General features: G+C 43.2%; 1 protein-coding gene across 1 annotated transcript in view; it reads right to left on the minus strand.

Moving 5' to 3' along the window:
- The window catches only part of LOC138656308 (glypican-1-like), a 97,066-nt gene extending 76,593 nt beyond the window's left edge, over window positions 1–20,473 (minus strand). Inside the window, exon 1 of the mRNA XM_069743673.1 lies at window positions 19,682–20,473. Within this exon, the coding sequence (XP_069599774.1) occupies window positions 19,682–19,847 (166 nt within the window). The 5' untranslated portion in view covers window positions 19,848–20,473. The remainder of the gene's footprint in view (window positions 1–19,681) is intronic.
- Between the last annotated feature and the right edge of the window lie 251 nt (window positions 20,474–20,724).

Raw genomic sequence — 20,724 nt, forward strand, 5'->3', positions numbered from 1 at the left:
GGTATTTTTAAAATATTATATTAAAGTATTTGAATTTTAAGGGATTACATGTTATACTCCTCCTCTACCTTACTAGACTTTCTTTTTCACCCTAATCACAATTTCCAGGCCACAATCACACGTTCAGTATTTTACCTCAGTATTTGTAAGCCAAAACCAGGAGTGGGTGAATTATGGCGAAGTGGTGACGTGTTTCTATCACACTTTCTTCTGATTGTTGCACTCGTGATTAAATGTGTGAACATGGCCTAACACTGCCAACATTCAGGTCTCAGACATATAAGAATCCTGCAGCCAGATCATACGCAGACCCTGAAGGTCGGATGTGTGAAGATAGAGAAACTCTTTGAGAAATAAATTATCGTTACTTCAGATTAAAGGAAAAAAAAAAAAAAAGACAATAATGAATATAGTGAATTGACCAGTCCTAAAAAGGAGTCCGGCTTTTGATGTGTCACTTTTATTGTTCCCAATTTCTATGGCGGTTTCTCTGTAGATCAGGACACAAGATGCTTTTGTAGGGGTGTTTGCAAAGACTAAAAAAAATTGTGTGCGCCCTTCGAAATGCATTTGCCAGACCGGCAGGTGCGCACGTATCTGAGTGGGATGCTTTTTTGGCTAATAATTAATCCTTTTTGCAATCATTCTGTACCACTGTGTCTTGAATTGATGGCTGTCTTGTCATAAGAACATCTGATGCTTCAGCTGCAGATTAATATACCGCGGATTATGGATATTTCTTCAAGATACAATTAAAGTGATGATATTATATTCCATATATAAGAAACAATGGGGAGGCTTTTCACTTTCCCGCTAGTTAGGCTTGCCCCTTCACCCTTTTCTCTTCGAGGGGCTAAAAATTCAGTATATGCGCTAATCAATTCCTAAAAAGGCCTGTCTCTGACATTCAGCACTCGTCTTTTTCTACTGCTAATGCCTCTTGCTATTGAGTTTCCACCCGGCATTGTTACTTTTTGTGTCTGCTCGCTACTACAATAGCTGACAGGTCCTTTTGTTTCCTAGTGGCTTAGCGCCATTAATCTTACATTCTGCTCCAGGGGTGAAAAGACCAGTTAAAGGCTTTCTATGAAATACCTGATCCAGAGCACACCAGTACTGAATGTCCCAGGAAGAATAGAAGGAGCATATGGTATGTTTCATGTGAAATCATCAGATGGCTTCTGACAGCTCCCGTGTCTGAGGTAACACCACGTCCCTTGTGTCTTGCCATTAAATCCCAGGAGAGGACCAGTCGTTGAGTCTCCTGCTGAATACAAGGTGCTGCAGGTCGACAGCAACCGTATGGCTTCTGTCAGATAATTCGGGACTGTCCGTGCTCCCGAATACAATTGCTGAAGGTTATCAGTTCATCAGAAACCTCAGAATATCATGGCGTGTGACGGTCAGAGATGTGACAGCAGCTGATGGTCACTTCTTATCATCGACAAAATAGTCACATGTAATCATAAAGTGTGGAAATGACAGGGTGAGGACTCAGTTCATTTCTCATTTTGGCCCTTTTTTGGCATATGCACTTTGATGCCAAAGGTATCCTATGCTTGCCAAAAATTGCCTACTCCATGTAGGACGGACCAGTATGCATCAACATATGTTTTAATTTTGCTGCATGAAATAAATGTAGTAAACATTATATTTATATATAATTTTGTGAAGACAAAGGAGTTGAATAAAAAAATAGGGGTATCCACGCACAAAACAAAATCTAATTAGACTAAATGGATGCCAAAACCTATTTAACCAACAATGGGCGTAGTAACAGTTCAGTACAAAAACACATGAAAATCCGATAAGAAAAATTGTACACAAGAACCCAAGATGTAAAAAAATGCAAATTTTATTGAAAATAAAAAAGAAAAAGACAGAAGGCTGTTCGCCGAAACGTGCGTAGGGGCAGGCGTTGGCACCCACCAGAGGTAACTATTTGCACATTACTATTGGAACTCTTTGATGAGTACTTCCACGTCTAACGATATTTTATACTATATTTATAGATTTTGGTGTTTGACGTTTAACCATGTGCATTACATTGGCTTGTTTGGTTCTCTATAGTACCTCTTTTGATAGCATGGTGGGTTCCTTTGCCAATTTTTGGTTTCCCACTTTTTAATGCCTATTATGTTTGTATTTTTGTCTTTTAATTTTTTATTTTCAATAAAATTTGTATTTTTTTACATCTTGGGTTCTTGTGTACAATTTTTCTTATCAGTTTTTTATATAATATTGTGGTAGGTCGGCTGCTCTCAGAGGTAGACACAGGAAGATTTCTTCTGCTGGTTTAGTTAAACATGGCATAAACCAGTGCAGGATGTAACAGAATAAACATAGCCTTTCTGGCATAATGGCAAACAAGATAAGTTGTAGCACAGTCCATATGTCTGTCGGATTTGCCTGCTCAGGATGCAACAAACCAGCTCCCACTGGAGCTCCAGGCTGGAGAATTTTACTTGTCTTCCAACACACAGATAGTGAGTAAAAAAACTCAGTGGCTGGACATTTAACTTGCTGAACCACACCATTGGGGTGAAGATATGGTGAGTGGCCATCCCACCCATCTCTTACAGCTAGTCACAAAAAAAACAACCTTGTCATGACTGATTAACCCCTCTTAGCACATAACATGCAGGAGAGAAAATTTGGTGGTTGACATCATGGTTTGTGATACATATCTCCACTCATATACATTTCCACTGACCCTCTAACGATACATATACATATATATTCACAGCTGTGTGAAAAAGTCTTTGCCTCGTCACATTTAAAAGTTTCTGATCACCAAGCAAATTTAATTATTAGATAAAGATAACACAAGTAAACACAACATGAAGTTTAAAAGAAGGCTTTTATTATTAAGAGAAAAAGAAATACAAATCTACAGGGCCCTGTGTGAAAAAGTGATTGCCCTCCCTTTAAAACATAAATTAACTGTAGTTTATCACATCTTTGGAAAGCGGAGTTCAAATTCACTAGCCAAAACCAGGCCTGAGTACTGCCACATCTGTTCTCAATCAAGAAATCACTGAAATAGTACCTGCCTGACAAAGTGAATTAGACCAAAAGATTCTCAAAAGGTAGACATCATGCCACGATCCAAAGAACTTCTGAAACAAATGAGAAACAAAGTAATTTAGATCTATCAGTCTGGAAAAGGTTATAAAACCATTTCTAAAGCTTTGTGACTTCAGCAAAGCACAATGAGAGCCATTATCCGCAAATGGCAAAAACATGGAATAGTGGTGAATCTTCCCAGGAGTGGCCGGCTGACCAAAATTACCCCAAGAGCGCAGTGACAACTCATCCAAGAGGTCACAAAAGACCTGACAACAACACCCAAAGAACTGCAGGCCTCACTTGCCTCAGTTAAGATCAGTGTTCATGACTCCACCATAAGAAAGAGACTGGGCAAAATGGCCTGCATGGCAGAGTTCCATGATGAAAACCACTGCTGAGCAATAAGAACATAAAGGCTCATCTCAGATTTACCAGAAAACATTTGGACGATCCCCTAGATTTTGAGAGAATACTTTGCGGAATGACAAGACAAATGTTTCACTTTTTGGAAGGTGTATGTCCCATTACATCTGGTGTAGAAGTAACACAGCATTTCAGAATAGGAATATCCTTCCAACAGTAAAATATGGTGGTGGTAGTGTGAGGGTCTGGGGGCTGTTTTACTGCTTCAGGACCTTGAAGACTTGCTGTGGTAAATGGAACCATGAATTCTGCTGACTACCAAAAAATCCTGAAGGAGAATGTCCTGCCATCTGTTTGTGACTTCAATTTGAAGCGCACTTGGGTTATGCAGCAGGACAATGATCCAAAACACACCAGCAAGTCCACTGCTGAATGTCATAAGAAAAACAAAATTAAGACTTTGGAGTGGCCTAGTCAAAGTCCTGACCTTAATCTGAGATGCTGTGGTATGACCTTAAAAAGGTAGTTCAGGCTCTGAAACCCTCCAATGTGGCTGAATTTCAATTCTGCAGAGATTAATGGGCTCAAATTCATCCAGAGTGTTGTAAAAGACTCATTGCCAGTTATCACAAACGCTTGATTGCAGTTGTTGCTGCTAAGTGTCGTGACTCTGACAGGATGATTCCATCTCCATTCTGGTCAGGTCAGGGTTAATTCTAGTCTGCCTCTCTTTGGTTCTGGGATGGCTAGTAGTTCCTGGGTTTGGTGTTGTTGTAACTTCCGTATACTCGGTATGTGGTTGCTGACCCAGGTTACTCGTTTGTAATCGCTGTGCCTCTGTGTGTCTCAGCTTTTCCTGTGTATGACCCGGTTTGTCCTCTGACTTTGCCTCTGTATCCTGCATTGTACTGCCCTGTCCTTCCTGGTTTTGTGATCCCTTGGCTCATCTCGGTTTACTCTCTGTCTTGTCCCTTTGTACTACGCTCTCGTCTGGCTTTTGACCCTTGGCTCTACGTTGACTACGTTTATGTTCTGTGCCCTGTACTCCGAGGTCCCAGCTGCTTTCCCTGGCCGCACGCTTGGTGACTCCGCCCACCTGTCATCACATGACTGCTTTGTTCCAGGTCCTGTGCTCACTGCTTAGTCTCAGGTCCTTGTGCACTGCGTGCCTTGTTCCCCCCACTCCTGGCGTTCGTTCCCGTGCCCTCTGATAGCACCCCCTAGGCTGCGCCAGTGACACCTTTGGCGTCATTACACTAAGTTTGGACAACCAGTTATAAGGTTTAGGGGGCAATCACTTTTTCACACATAGGTTTGGATTTGTTTTTACTTTAGTAATAGAGGCCTTCATTTAAAAACTGAATTTTATGTATACTTGTGTTATATTTGTCAAATATTTGTTTGGCGATTTGAAACATTTAAGTGGGTCAAACATGCAAAAGAATAGGAAATCAGGAAGGGGGCACTTTTTCACACAACTGTATAAATATGTATTTGTATTATGGGACTTTTCACTAGACTATGTCTCAAATTTTCCATTGGAATTATTGGTCAAAAAGATTGTCCTTGGTGGAAGGCTCTTTTATAGGAGAGAGCACAAATAGCCAACTTTTTAAATGCAATAAAAAAAGGTTCAATCTGCCATTTCTACACCCAGATCCATGTTGTATTTTGCTACTGCAGATTTAACTGTAGCTACATCTCATGAACACATACACTTAGAGGGGTTGTCCCACAAACAAAGTACATTTTAAGAAAAAGCTCAGCTTTTGAGTGAGAACGCCATAGAGTGTTTGAAATGCGTTGCTCTCAGATAAGATCACACAATGTAATCTTGCCATTGAGCTTTTTAATATTTTTACTAAATAAACTTTGGAAATTTTAGAAGCTGGATTCTTTTCCTTTTTTCCTGGATTTTTCACGTGGCCACAAATTTACCTGCTTCTACACACAAGCCGCCCAGGTGAGATGGTTTTCTCTCTCTACTATAAAGTACATTTTAACCTATAGATCTTAGAATAAAAATAAGTTCCACAATTGGATGTTTATAAAATTATCTTGGCACAAGAACATTTTTTTTTACTGTATGCGACCCCGATATGTATTATGTAATAACTGTGTCTCACCGTACAGAGACATGATCTGATCATACCACAGCTACTGGGCAGGGGAGGAAAAAAAGAAAGGATACAGATGGGACAGTACGGGATCACAGCTGATTCTTTTTGTGAGGTAAAACATTTCCCGGCCTGTTTAAAAACATGTTTTACCTCACAGAAAGAATCAGCTGTGATCTTGTGCTGTCATGTCTGTTTACTCTCTTGTGCTTCCTCTCCTGCCCAGGAGCTGTGGTATTATCAGACCATATTCCTGCATGGTCAGACACGGCCATTACACAGTACACAGCAGGGGGCACATTTCTCTCAGCACAGGAACATTTTTTAAACACATCCAATTGTGAAAATTATTTTTATTCAAAGATCTATTGATTAAAATGTACTTTGTTCGTGGGGAATACCCCTTTATATTTGAAAAGAAAGACATTGTCCACTACTTTTACATTGATGGCCCATCCTTAGAATAGGTCATCAAAGTCTTATTGGATGGGGTCCGACACCCAGCACCCCCGCCGATCAGCTGTTATCGGCGGCGTGGGCAGCCGGCAGGAAGTGCTCACTTGCTGAGCTGCTCTGTCTTCTGGTAGTGGCCGGCGCTTGGTACCGCAGCCCACACCACCACCGATGACAGCAGATCAGCATGGTTGATAGGTGTCAGACCCCGGCTGATCAAACGTTGATGACCTATTCAAAGGATAGGTCATCAATGTAATAGTGGACAACCTCTTCAAATTGCGTCAATCAAATAGACAAATGGATCCTGTCGAATATAATACAACACCATAATTGAAAGACCTAAGTCCAAGAATAGTGACAGCCACGTGACTGCTACGCAATGACAACAACTGTCAGGATAAGTGCATAGACCATGGATTTCTTCCTGTGCAGCTGTAAATGCTGTCTAGTTATAACATAACAACTGGAAGGCAAGTTCCCATGTGCGTATGTATGTCAATGCTGGGTACATCCCAGAGGCCATTTATATAATGTGTACCCATCTAGATAATGTACATCAGCCTACTATGGGAAAGTAATATTCCATAGCTCCTAAATAGATTATGTTGGCATATAGGCTTAATGGAATTATAATTAAAGGGGTGTTCCCGCAATGAAAGAACTGGATGCAGCCGAGAGCATGTGATCTTTAAAAAATAAAAAGCATTTCCTGTAATGGTGCTGTATTGGGCATGTAGGCACCACGGAGGGGGTTCTCTGCTCAATCTGAGTCACAAATGAGTAACGCCATCTAAATGTCTGCCTGCATGAAGGGTTTTGGTTATATCTGTAACCATGTATATCTGTAGTGTATGCTGGGAAATCGACCAATATACACCCCTGCATAGTTTGGCCTCTGACTAAAGGGTATGGGTCATTATACAAGAAAAGCTATGAAACAGGTAGCAGAGTTTGCTATTGATTCCCACGTAAATTCTAGATAAATAAAATATACCACACCGTATACATGGCAGCATGTGGTACAGTACAGTAAGCCAATGTACGGCCTCCTTCGCAGGCATTCACTAAGCTTTTCATTAGTTTTCATGATGTATCAGGGAAAAGAATACCATTATAGTCCTTCATTGGCTGACGCCACGTCCAGGCATCCATCACAGCCACTAATATACAGGTTTGGGGCCTTTCCATGATGTATGGCTTATATATTAAAGGGAACCTGTCACCCCCAAAATCGAAGATGAGCTAAGCCCACCAGCATCAGGGGCTTATCTACAGCATTCTGGAATGCTGTAGATAAGCCCCCGATGTAACCTAAAAGATGAGAAGAGGTTATATTATACTCACCCAGGGGCGGTCCCGCTGCGGTCCGATCCGATAGGTGTCGCGGTCTGGTTCAGGGCCTCCCATCTTCCTACGATGATTTCCTCTTCTTCTAGTCACGCTGTGGCTCCGGCACAAGCATACGTTGTCTGCCCTGTTGAATCTCAACAGGGCAAAGTACGCCTGCGCCGGAGCATGAATACAAGAAGAGGACGTCATCGTAAGAAGATGGGAGGCCCCAGACCGGACCGCGAAGCCCATCGTACCGGGACCGCCTCTGGGCGAGTATAATCTAACCTCTTTTTCTCATCTTTCAGGACACATCGAGGGTTTATCTACAGCATTACAGAATGCTATAGATAAGCCCCTGATGCTGGTGGGCTTAGCTCATCTTCGATTTTGGGGGTGACAGGTTCCCTTTAAATGTAGGCCAAAAACACAACGTGAACATATCAGAAGAGTGTTTCCAAGACCTAGCAAATCCATGTGTACCGTGTGTTCGGTGGCAGCCATATAATGCGAAATTCCTCTTTAATGGCCTAATGATAGGTTTATAGGAGGATATTCATAAAAGGCTTTAATTCAGTTTTAATGTACGAAAAAAAAAAAAAAATAGGAAATTGTGGTAGAATCTCCCAGGATGAGATCTGAATCTGAGCATGCGCCGCCCCCAGCGGCCATTTTCCTGGAGACCACCGCATCGCAGCAATGGAGCTGCCGGGGCCTCCGGGCTTTGAGGAAATGCCGGAGTAGCCCCGACTGACTATGCACTAAGATACGTCGCCGTCCCACAGGACAGAGCCCAGACGCTGCACGAAGAGGAGCCGCCGCCCCACAGCACAGCACCCACGCGGCACAAAGGAGCAGCCGCCGCCGCTCCCAGCACACAGACCCCACGCTGCAGCTACAATGAGGTAATGGGGGATACTCCACTCACACTTTCCTGTGAGACGCCCCCTCTTCATCATCGGGACCACTCCCCCCCACCCACCATATACACATTGGTGTCTGCACCCAACGTATAAGACGACCCCTAACTTAAAATTTTCAGGGGTTAAAAAGTCGTCTTATACGCCGGAAAATACGGTATATATACACACACACACACACAGTACAGACCAAAAGTTTGGACACACCTTCTCATGTAAAGGTTTTTCTGTATTTTCATGACTATGAAAATTGTACATTCACACTGAAGGCATCAAAACTATGAATTAACACATGTGGAATTATATACTTAACAAAAAAGTGTGAAAAAACTGAAATGTCTTATATTCTAGGTTCTTCAAAGTAGCCACCTTTTGCTTTGATGACTACTTTGTACACTCTTGGCATTCTCTTGATGAGCTTCAAGAGGTAGTCACCGGGAATGGTTTTCACTTCACAGGTGTGCCCTGTCAGGTTTAATAAGTGGGATTTCTTGCCTTATAAATGGGGTTGGGACCATCAGTTGTGTCGTGCGGAAGTCTGGTGGATACACAGATGATAGTCCTACTGAATAGACTGTTAGAATTTGTATTATGGCAAGAAAAAAGCAGCTAAGTAAAGAAAAACGAGTGGCCATTATTACTTTAAGAAATGAAGGTTAGTCAGTCCGAAAAATTGGGAAAACTTTGAAAGTGTCCCCAAGTGCACTGGCAAAAACCATCAAGCGCTACAAAGAAACTGGCTCACGAGGACCGCCCCAGGAAAGGAAGACCAAGAGTCACCTCTGCTTCTGAGGATAAGTTTATCTGAGTCACCAGCCTCAGAAATCGCAGGTTAACAGCAGCTCAGATTAGAGACCAGGTCAATGCCACACAGAGTTCTAGCAGCAGACACATCTCTACAACAACTGTTAAGAGGAGACTTTGTGCAGCAGGCCTTCATGGTAAAATAGCTGCTAGGAAACCACTGCTAAGGACAGGCAACAAGCAGAAGAGACTTGTTTGGGCTAAAGAACACAAGGAATGGACATCAGACCAGTGGAAATCTGTGCTTTGGTCTGATGAATCCAAATTTGAGATCTTTCCAACCACCGTGTCTTTGTGTTACGCAGAAAAGGTGAACGGATGGACTCTACATGCCTGGTTCCCACCGTGAAGCATGGAGGAGGAGGAGGTGTGATGGTGTGGGGGTGCTTTGCTGGTGAAACTGTTGGGGATTTATTCAAAATTGAAGGCATACTGAACCAGCATGGCTACCACAGCATCTTGCAGCAGCATGCTATTCCATCTGGTTTGCGTTTAGTTGGACCATCATTTATTTTTCAACAGGACAACGACCCCAAACACACCTCCAGGCTGTGTAAGGGCTATTTGACCAAGAAGGAGAGTGATGGGGTGCTACGCCAGATGACCTGGCCTCCACAGTCACCAGACCTGAACCCAATCGAGATGGTTTGGGGTGAGCTGGACTGCAGAGTGAGGGCAAAAGGGCCAACAAGTGCTAAGCATCTATGGGAACTACTTCAAGATTGTTGGAAGACCATTTACGGTGACTACCTCTTGAAGCTCATCAAGAGAATGCCAAGAGTGTACAAAGTAGTCATCAAAGCAAAAGGTGGCTACTTTGAAGAACCTAGAATATAAGACATATTTTCAGTCGTTTCACACTTTTTTGTTAAGTATATAATTCCACATGTGTTAATTCATAGTTTTGATGCCTTCAGTGTGAATGTACAATTTTCATAGTTGTGAAAATACAGAAAAATCTTTACATGAGAAGGTGTGTCCAAACTTTTCGTCTGTACTGTATATTTGCCTAAAATACAAACTTTAGGCCTTTTAGAGATCATTTTATCCTCAACTTGTTTAACTGTTCACAATAACAGTAATTTTGACCAAGGGTGCCCAAACTTTTACATGACACTGTAGATAGAGACCTTGCTGTGGGCAGGGGCACCTTTCTGAGGTCTGCTACATGCTACATTGTGTCACAACTGCGGCACCCAGTAAACTAAGTGATACATCGTTGGAATCAGGGTCTCTTTTCCTACATTATGCCGCTCTCATATGAAGGTGATGGCGACAGGCTCCCTTTAAGAGAACGGCTCTTCCCTCTGCACATTCCATGATATGTTCTATACTTGTCTCATTGCACAGATGTTATACCGAGGTCATTACTTACAATTTGGCTGAAATGTAACAAATTTGTACTTGGTTTTACGGCCGGGATGTTTATTCATATTGTGGTTGGATGGGATAAAACATGGAGCTTCCTGAAGGAGCAGTGTCCGTGCCCTCTGTTTACTAACATGGCTTAGTTGGCTGCCGCCACAGAGAGCGACTCGGACAGACAAGATTATTTTTTACGTGCTCTGTTACGGCATTAGAACAATCCGCATCATTCCCATTTTTTACGAGTTTAATGGATAAAATGGAAAATGCCTCTAATGGTGACACTAATGGAAAAGAGACTGAGTATTATTTGTCACTCATTTTAGTTAACCCTGTTTACTGATCTGCTTATTATGGAAATTCCAATTTCATGTTCTGTTAACCGCATTGCCAACTTGTCTGTGTGTATATAAACCCCTGCTCACGATCATTACTGTCACTATGGATGACTAATGCAATGAAACATATTAACCCATAGCAACAAACCAAACATTTGTATGGTACAAGTAAAGAGGCAAAAATGGGCTGTCTCGACAGATTGGAATCCCCGGTAAATGTTGCTGGAGAAGATGTGGCCGGTATGAAGGGCCTCCCATGTGGAGCAAGTAGGCACAATGACTGCCGCTGCTTTGTTAGTATCACAACACTTTGGCTCATGGAGGAATATGGATAATATGGTTTTCTAGAGAGCTTTTATGCTACATTCTACTTTACTTTCTTTTCAGTGTTCTTTGTTTTCTAAGCTGCCCTGACTCAGAGCAATTACTCGTAAATCACTTTGAAAATTCTGAAAATTTTCAACCTTGTGTATGTTTGCACCAGTTTTACCCAACTCCACCAAAATGGACAGAGCTTGGGCGGAACGACAGCGTGACACCACAACTTCTCCTATTCATGAGGAGTCCCCGACTGGAGTAAGATTTGTGGTGAGGTGCACACCACGTGTCGGACACTCAGGGGCGGATTATAATAGGGTCAATCTGGGCGGTAGCCCAGGGCCCAGTGGTTAGGGGGGGCCCTCGGCTACACTCAGATTGCCCGCCGCCATCAGGGCATTACTGCCCTGACTGGCGTATGGGCCCGGTGGGCAGAGGGGGCCCGCATCGGGCCCCATCTCATCTGCTTACCGGGCCCCTACCGGCGCCGTGGCAGTTTCACCTATTGACGTGCGGGCGCGTGCCCGCACGTCAATAGTTAACAAGAGCCGCCAGCCAATTGGAGGCTGGCAGCTGAAGTCGGCCGCAGGCGCAGCGCACATGTCGCCGACGTCTGACGTCATTGTCAGTCGCTGGCGAGTGCGCACTGCTGGAGGGAGCTCGCCACTGGAGCGCAGGTCAGGTGAGGAGAACTTGTTTTTTTTTTGTTTTTTTTTGGAAACGGCAATCCGGGGGGCCAGGGCGGGCCGGAATGCTGAACACTGTCTGTGGGCAATAAGCTGGACACACTGGGGCAATATGCTGGACATACTGGGGCAGATTGCTGGAGTCAGACACACTGGGGGCAGAGATGCTGGACACACTGGGGGCAGAGATGCTGGACACACTGGGGGCAGAGATGCTGGACACACTGGGGGCAGAGATGCTGGACACACTGGGGGCAGGACTTGAGACATGGGGCAGAATGAAAGACATGGGGCAGGATTGGAGACAGAACGTGCAGGATCATGGGGCAGGATGGATACGATGGAGACTGATGGGGCAGGATGGGAAGATCATATGGGGCATTATGGATACTCATGAGGGCAGGATGGGAGAACATATGGCTGAAGCCAGGAATGAGATACACGGGGCCAGGATGGGGGATATTATTACTAAAGTGATGTATTTATTTTATTTTTTGAGGACACTGTTTTAAATGGGGGGCGGTCCTGTTACTGTGTAGAGTGACACTATGTTGCCTCTTTTTCTTCATGTGGTGTAATTTAGAAGTTGGGAAAAATTAAGTAATGTGTTCTGCAAGCGGAGTTCGAGATAACTGTTATTTCCTTCAGAGACGAGTCCTGGCTGGATGACGTGATGGTTGTCTGTGTTGGATGAAAGATGAAGGACTTCACCTAGAGACGTCACTGGTGAGTCTGTGTGACCTATACACTGACACTATACACTGAATACTATACACAGAACTGAAGGGTAAATTGACTAGATCAATGGATGTTTGACAGGTTATAGTTTCACACAGCAACTATTTTTCTGGAATAATCTGGTTCAGGTATATGATGATCCTGTCGCATGACCCCTTCGCATGACCCCGTCACATGACCGGGGGGGCCCACAGTGTCTGAACAGCCCGGGGCCCTGGCTACCCTTAATCCACCCCTGCGGACACTCCTGATTCATTGTCTCTTCATAAATCGGGACTAACTCCAACATGGACCCTCATCAACACTGGAGTGAACATTGCTGTCGGTCTTGATGAATCGGGCCGTGGTGTCTTGTATTTTTGTGCTGTCATTTTACTCTATTTTTCTTGCTTCCTTTAGCTCTCACGGAAAATAAGCAACCACCAGAGGTGTCTGGAAGCAACTTATTTCCCACTCTCCCATTGAAAACACATGAGGTGAGCGTTCATATTGATGAGGGAGTTGGGAGAGGTGGCTATTCGCTGAGTATTTATATAATGGATATGGGCAACTGAAAGGGAGCTTGTCAGCAGATTCATATCGCTCGCGCCACAAAAAGCATTAGACACAGTCGTCTACGTTCTACGTTTCCTTCTAAATCATTACATACTTTGAAAGCCAGCTGGGCTATGTGACTCAGTTGACCAGTTTGAGGTGGTGTCCCATTGGGTTCTTTCTCTCCTGCTCACGTAGACTAACTGGGAGATGAGTAAATAGAAGCCACCTCTTGGTACCTGCCTTGGACTAGTCATCAGAGACACATTGAACCCTTGAGCTTGATTCATAAAAGCTTTCAATTTGCAAAATTGCAAAGTTTAGGTGCAACTCAAATTGTGAACAATGCCAGTCTTGACGAATTGAGGCCACAGTGTTTTCTTTTAAATACTTCAGTGTAAAACAAACACAACTACAGTTACGCAGCGAGTATCTGCTTCATGTTGCCAATGGTGCGGGCAGTATGGGCCTCTGGGCAGGTTGACGTTAGGATGGCAGCCGTAGAGCAATGGTAGAGTTGGCTCCCCATATACCTTCATCAGGCCTTTCTTTTCTTTGCACTTTGAGAATATGATAGGTCTTTGGTTTTCTATTCCAAGCAGTACAAGTCTTACCTCTTGTCTCCATTCGTCAGACGCTCGGCAGCTCAATGATTCACACATTCCCCACTCCTGTACTCACTCCTCTGATAACCTCAGGGGGAAATCTCATACCCTTGATGACTTCCTCGATTACAGATTTATTTGCTTGTTTCATCTCAATTTCCCCCCCACAGCTATTTTTCCTCATTAATCAAGACACAGAAATCAATCTGAAGTTATGTCTTGTTTGTGACAAAGTCACCCAGTCTTCACATGTGATTGAGTTTTCCCGAACACTATAGTTTTCTCCATCAAATAGTGAAGCGGAGGAAAAGAACTCGTGTTTCTCCTAGATCCTGATTAATAAAGCATTGGGCAAACTGACTGAGCTTAAACAACACTGCCTTGTAAATGTCAGCAACTCTCAGGAGCAACACAGAGGGGAAAAGATTACCGGCAGCAATAGCTTTCATCTCCAGCATTGTCATAGCAGATCATTGCTTGATGGTGATCACCGACCTCGATATTAACAACCTACTGGAGTCAACAAGCTGGAAAACAGGGCAGAGAAGGCGTGAAAATAAGGCTACTTTCACACTTCTATTCGGACATTCCCTTTGTCCAATACGTTTTTAGGAACAGACAAACAGATTAATGTTCGAAATGTATTTAGGATTGAGAGTCCTCAGTGGTTGATACCATCTTTTCATTTAGCCATCAAAAGGTAACAAATTGCAAGCTTTTGAGACTACTCAGATCTCTTCATCAGGCAAGACTAATACAAAATCTGAAGAATCACATTTATGCACAACACAGCACATAAATAATGCCATAGATAAGACAGGAGACGTGAAGCAGAACTACCATTATGGGAGAGTGATAAACAGTGGTGGCCATAAATATTGGAACAGTTCATAGATAAGGAGTATGAAAATTTTATTGTCCTGTGATTGGGGTCTGGTTCTGTGTTGTGATGCCCCCACAAGGTCTGAGGAGCAAATTCATTAATTGATGAAAAAAGACAAATCCATATCAGAGGACAATAAAACTTTCACACTCCTTATCTATAAAGTGTTCCAATATTTATGAACACAACTGTTTATCCCTCTCCTATAATGATAGTTCTGCTTCATGTATCTTGTCTTATCTATGATATTACTTCTGTGCTGGGTATAAATATGTGATTCTTCAGATTTTGTTTTAGTCTTTGCCTGATGAAGAGACCTGAGTAGTCTTGAAAGCTTGCAATGTGTTACCATCTTTTCAGTTAACCATTAAAAGGTATCAACCACTGAGGACTCTCAATTCTAAGTATTTTTCTATCTACTGGCTAACACGGTACCAAGATGCAGTATATATCTTTCCTGTGTCCAAAATGTACAAACAAACAGAGGGTCACTTGATTCTTTTGGGATCTATTTGGGATCCCTTTGTGTCAGTTTTTAAAACAGAAAAAAAGATGAGCAGCTGCGAATTTCCTCACGTTCTACAAACGGACAAGTAGCAGAATCCAGACCTCACAATAATCAATGAGGTCACTCGGCTCCTGCTTCCGTCAGTTATGCAACGGATCAATTTTACACATCAATTCTGTGTGTTCCTAAGGATAGAACAGACAAAGTGAAATGTCTGACGGAAAGTGAGAACATCGCCTTAAGGAACAAGCACAGTACAGTAATCCTGCAGCTCCGCTGGGACAGTAAACAATGTACAAGTTCAGAAGACCCAAAAGGACCAGACCTTAGTGATTTAGCCACAAATACACGTCTAATCGTATTTAGAAAAGGCACTGTGCCAAAACTTAAAGGGATCTTCCAAGTTCGGCAAAAGAGTGTCCACATTGGGGAGAGGATGTAAAGGTGATAAAATAATAAAATAACATTGAAAAAGCCTAGTGATCATTTACAGCAGTCACATGCATTACCGTGATGTAATTGCTGCAGGAAGCGCTGGAGCGGCTGCACTGGAACAGTAAAGGATTTATCGGGAATCAGTCGCCAGGTTTTTACTACCCCATCTGAGAGCAGAATGAAGCAGGGGCGCAGACCCCAATTCTAGCAATATACCCCGTAACTTCAGGTCAATCCAGTTCTCTAAATGCTGAGCTGTGTAGAACCTCATTCACACTGCTGCTTTTCTTTTTTTTGTGCGTACTGTGTATAGGCAGAAAGCTGCCAATTAGTGCTGGGGTCGGGGTTATACAGGACTAATGAACATGGTGGCAGCAGATTTACCAGTTGTATAGTGATAATCTCCTTGGTTCAATTCCAACTAGGAGCAATATCATGGAGTTTGTATGTTCGGTCTCCTGCCATGCCGATAGGATAACTGGCTTCAAAGGGAATTGGCCCTAGATTGTGAACTCCATTAGGGGCAAGGAGCGATACTTCCACAACGCGCGTTTCGCGTCAATGTCGCTTCCTCAGGGGAGCAGGCAGGACTATCTAACACAATGGATAAATAACTTCTTCTATTACCTCTCTAATACTTAATACGTCCAGAATGAATCTGCTGTTACTTTTTAACAGACATTGAGCTACTGTTTCACCATCTAGACTTTTTTTTTACGTTTGGATTATATGAATTACTGACAGATTACTCATATGTTTTTCATTGTACGTACTTTACCTATCATGTCCTGATCTGTTCCTTGGTCAAAACATTTTACATTGGGAGTACATCACAATTGTACCTATAATTATGTATTGATATATTTGGTGAGATTTTTTTTCCTTTGCAGCCAATACATTTTGATTTTTTTTTTCTTTTTGCCTAATCAGACTCAAAGTCCTCTTTTTAACAACCATTTAGCATTGGTATATTATTCCTGTACACATTTGACTGGTGACAAGGTAATAATTACGGTCTAGTGCAACTTTATATTTCTATGCATAACAGCTGGTACCATTTTATCAATTATCCAAGTTTATCTGTGTCGCAGTGTGAACGGTCACCAATACCATTAATACGCACAATTCGTATTACCACCATATGTACCTTTATGCTTATATAAACAGCTCATATTAGCAGCGGGTATCATTTGTTGGAACTATGTGCTGAGCTTACGTCACAGTGTGAACTGGTACTGAGATTGTTTTTAAGGTTTTTATTACACTTATCGTGCCCCAGTTTCTGTATGTATTGTTACCAACGGCGTTAAGGTAATTGGTGTGTAATATATATATATATATATATATATATATATATATATATATATATATATATATATATATATATATATATATATATATATATATATATATATATATATATATATATATATATATATATACACACACACACATATCTGTATAGCGCACAGACATAGCTTCATATAGAATGCAATTAGAGAGTATCACACCACCAGGGGAGTTTTTTATCTCTTGCAGCTTTTCCGTGCAGGTTTTTCCTTATAATATCTTGAAAGTGGGAATGAACGAGGGTATCATATTTATTTTAACCCTGACCATCGGCGGACTCCGCTTATATCAGTTGGATCTGATATTAGTCTTTTGTGTATGGCCAGAACAGACATTGGATACTGGATCTGCCAATGGTCTGCAGATGAAGATTGGTCAATATCGATGGAATCGGCCAACAGTCCTATATGTATGGGCGTCCGACAGATGATTGGTAAGGATCTGACATGTCCAATTTTAGACTGCAGATGCTTTTGTTCTCTAGAGATGAGCTGCCGCCACTGACATCTGGCAGAGGCTTTCTCATAGAGAACTCAGGATTGCTCGGCCAAGCAAACACTCCTGTGTATGGGAGAGCGGGGCGAGATCGCTGCCAACGATCGGCTAAACGATGGTTCGGCCAACAGCTATCTAAGGTGTATGGGAATAGAGGACAAAGATTAAAAGGATCACACCCACAGCTATCTAAATTATATGTGAGGCCTCAAGATCCTATCCCAATATAAAGTAGGTGTAAGAATATTAATATTAGCAGATATCTCCAATTAGAAATGTAGTATATTTTTCTTGATAACCTATGTTGCTGTAGAATAGTTCTTCTGATTCACTGTATACTTTGCCCCATGTGCAGGCATTGGCTTAGGTATCCCTGGTTGTGAACACTCATATACTGACAGTTAGTGAGCTGTAAGCAGTCGTAATCATGGATACCTAAGCTACTGCACTGCCTGCACGTGGGGGTAAGGGACACAGCAAATCAGAAGAACTCTACTACATTTCTAACTGGAGGTGTTTGCTAATATTATTATTATACCTACTAAACTTACAGGCGGGATCTTTACCAAATGGACATAAGCAGGGTTATTGCAAATGGAACAAAAATCCACCCTAAGAGACTGTCACCAGATTTTTGCTATTGCATCTGAAAGCAGCATAATGTAGGGGCAGGTAGAAACTCTGATTCCAGAGATATGTCACTTACTGGGCTGATGGCTGTAGTTTTCATAAAATCACAATTTTATCAGCAGGATATTATTAGAGGACTAGTAAACCTGCTTCCATGTAGTCTTCTATATTCATGAGCTCTGTATAACCCCTTAAGGTGAACGTTAAGCCCCATGTTCCCAACACTCTGAAAAGAAGCACTTGCTAAGGATGAAGACTGGTATACTAACCAAGCGTCTGTGTCATCAGACCCATAAATCAGCCACATAAATAAGTCCTATAAAATCAATGACTACCCCATAAAGCTGACCTCACTAACTTATAACACTGCCTATAAGCCATTCAGTGATGCACATAAAGGCCAAATAATGAACCGTGACAACCTTGTAAGATGCAGTAGCCAGCCATCACTTTGTGCCTTCACTGATGAGTGGGCAAGCATGTATGGGTTTTCTATACCTCGAGAACCTGTATCCAGTACAATACCAAGGATGTGTCATTGGCCTGAGATCAACCTAGTGCATACAGCTACGTGTCTCAACAGGATCCTGCTCATGACTTATCCTTCTCTACACACCTGGAATCTTCCAGAGAACATAGAGAAAAGCTGTCAGGCTTGGTACACAGATGAAATCTTATTACAGTACACACCTATAAAATGTCAATCAGGGGCACCAACTTCAAATAGACTGAGAACACACCTGAGATGTCAGGCAGGCAGGGTATGCAGGTTAGATCTTTCTGATAACTCACCAAAGATGTCAAACTAAGATACGCAATTGTGAAGAAATTAGATGGAGGAGATCTTTGGAGTGTCACTGAAGAATTTTATAACCTTGAGACATTTGTTAGACCATATATTACGCGTAACTGAGGAACTTAGGTCACAAAGCATAACTAAACTTCGAAGTGCCTGCTACATATCATGGGTAATATACAAGGAATCAGTTCAATTAGGACCTTAGGTAGGGCATTATGTAGAACATTAGGCAGAGCATTAGGACCTTAGGCAGAGCATTAGGACCTTAGGCAGAGCATTAGGACCTTAGGCAGAGCATTAGGACCTTAGGCAGAGCATTAGGACCTTAGGCAGAACATTCCTTCAGTGACCGGAAACTGGAAGAAGACATTATGAAGAGGCTGCAGGATTAGTCTGAGTTCTTCTTGATTGAATCATTACTCCTTCTATTGGGACACCAATCTGCAAGACCAATTTAAAGGACACTAAAGTGTAATGACACCATAGACGAGGACACTAACTCTACTGATGAGCCAGTTATGGAAGAACAAGGACAGAGGCCTCATACAATATAAACATATAAACTTCATCCATTATTAATTATTCAATCTGAAATTGAGTCTATTCTTTGAATTGTCAATACATGAAGTAGTTAAGCCAAGTAGTTCCACCACATGTAAGGTCTCACAATGCCATAGTATGCGGCTGAGATATCTCATGCTGTACATATACACAAGTGACCATTTATATTGGGAGCCATCTTCTGGTCTCCTTAAGGCACTCTTTTATAGCTAACCCTCTATTAACCATATGTTGTCATTGCAGAAGTGACATCTAACTAGACTGCACTTATTGGTGGTTTCTGGACCATTTCCTTCTCCCCATGACCCCCATTGTTCTCTTATTCCATAGATGTATGGGCAGCCCCAGAAAGCTCCAAGCCCCCCAGTGCACACTCACCTGAGATCTCTGACTGAGGGACCCCGCTTAGGCTGAAGCTTTTGGCACTGTACACCTGTCTCACTGCTTCACAGCTCTTGGCTTTGTTCCCCATCTCTCCAGCTGCCCAGTGCACAAAGAAGACAATTCCAAGATGCCACCACAAATGCCCACATGACCACTCCATGTCCTCAGTGGATGAGAGATGCAGAGAGGCCAAAATAAAAGAAACTTGTGGAAGTAAAATATGTTGACCACAGGCAAAGGAGGCAACATGCACAGGTCACCAGGAAGAAGCCCTTGAGATCTTGTCCTGTGTGGCTCAAGGCACCTGACAGACAGCACAAGCACCAGCTAGCACATCATTAATGGGGCTGCAGGGCATTCATGTGGCATCAGGGGCACTGGGGGCCCCAGGCTATGAAGAGGCAGGGTGGCTGGCACAGGGCATGTCCACAGTGTCTACATGGAGCTGGTGACTACACAGGAGGGTGCTCAGCCTGTGCTGAGGGGTGTAGTCCTCTAGTAGCAGCAGTCCTCTCCCAGGGCAGTGACATCCAGCTGCAGGCAGCACAGAGCGGTGTCACCAGCCTCAGCACAGCTGGCTCACTGCAGCCTCTCGGTACCTGCTCCGCTCCAGCAGTCAGTGTGCAGGATCCTCCCCCATTGTGTCACCGCAGGTCCCTCCACAATGTGCTGCTGGCAGCGGCTGCGGAGACGTGTCACTGCCGGCTGACCTGTGCGGCTCCGGGGCGATGCTGCTACTGCTGCAGAGGAGGATGATGCTGACAGCCCCGCTCCCTCCACAGACTGAAGCGGCCACTGCGCGCTGCACGGAGCACATTGGGGAGCATCAGCCAATCACAGGCGCCATCACAGGCAGCCCTGCAGCGGAGTCATGTGTGTCCTGGTTGGGTGGTGGCGGCCGGCCGGCAAGAGGGATGGAGTGGGGTGTGGAAGGGTGTGAGAGTGGGGTGTGCCGGAGTGAGAGTGGGGTCTGCCGAGGTGTGAGAGTGGGGTGTGCCGGAGTGAGAGTGGGGTATGCCGGGGTGAGAGTGGGGTCT

The sequence above is a fragment of the Ranitomeya imitator genome, unplaced genomic scaffold, assembly GCF_032444005.1.
Source record: "Ranitomeya imitator isolate aRanImi1 unplaced genomic scaffold, aRanImi1.pri SCAFFOLD_321, whole genome shotgun sequence".
Classification (NCBI taxonomy): Eukaryota; Metazoa; Chordata; class Amphibia; order Anura; family Dendrobatidae; genus Ranitomeya; species Ranitomeya imitator.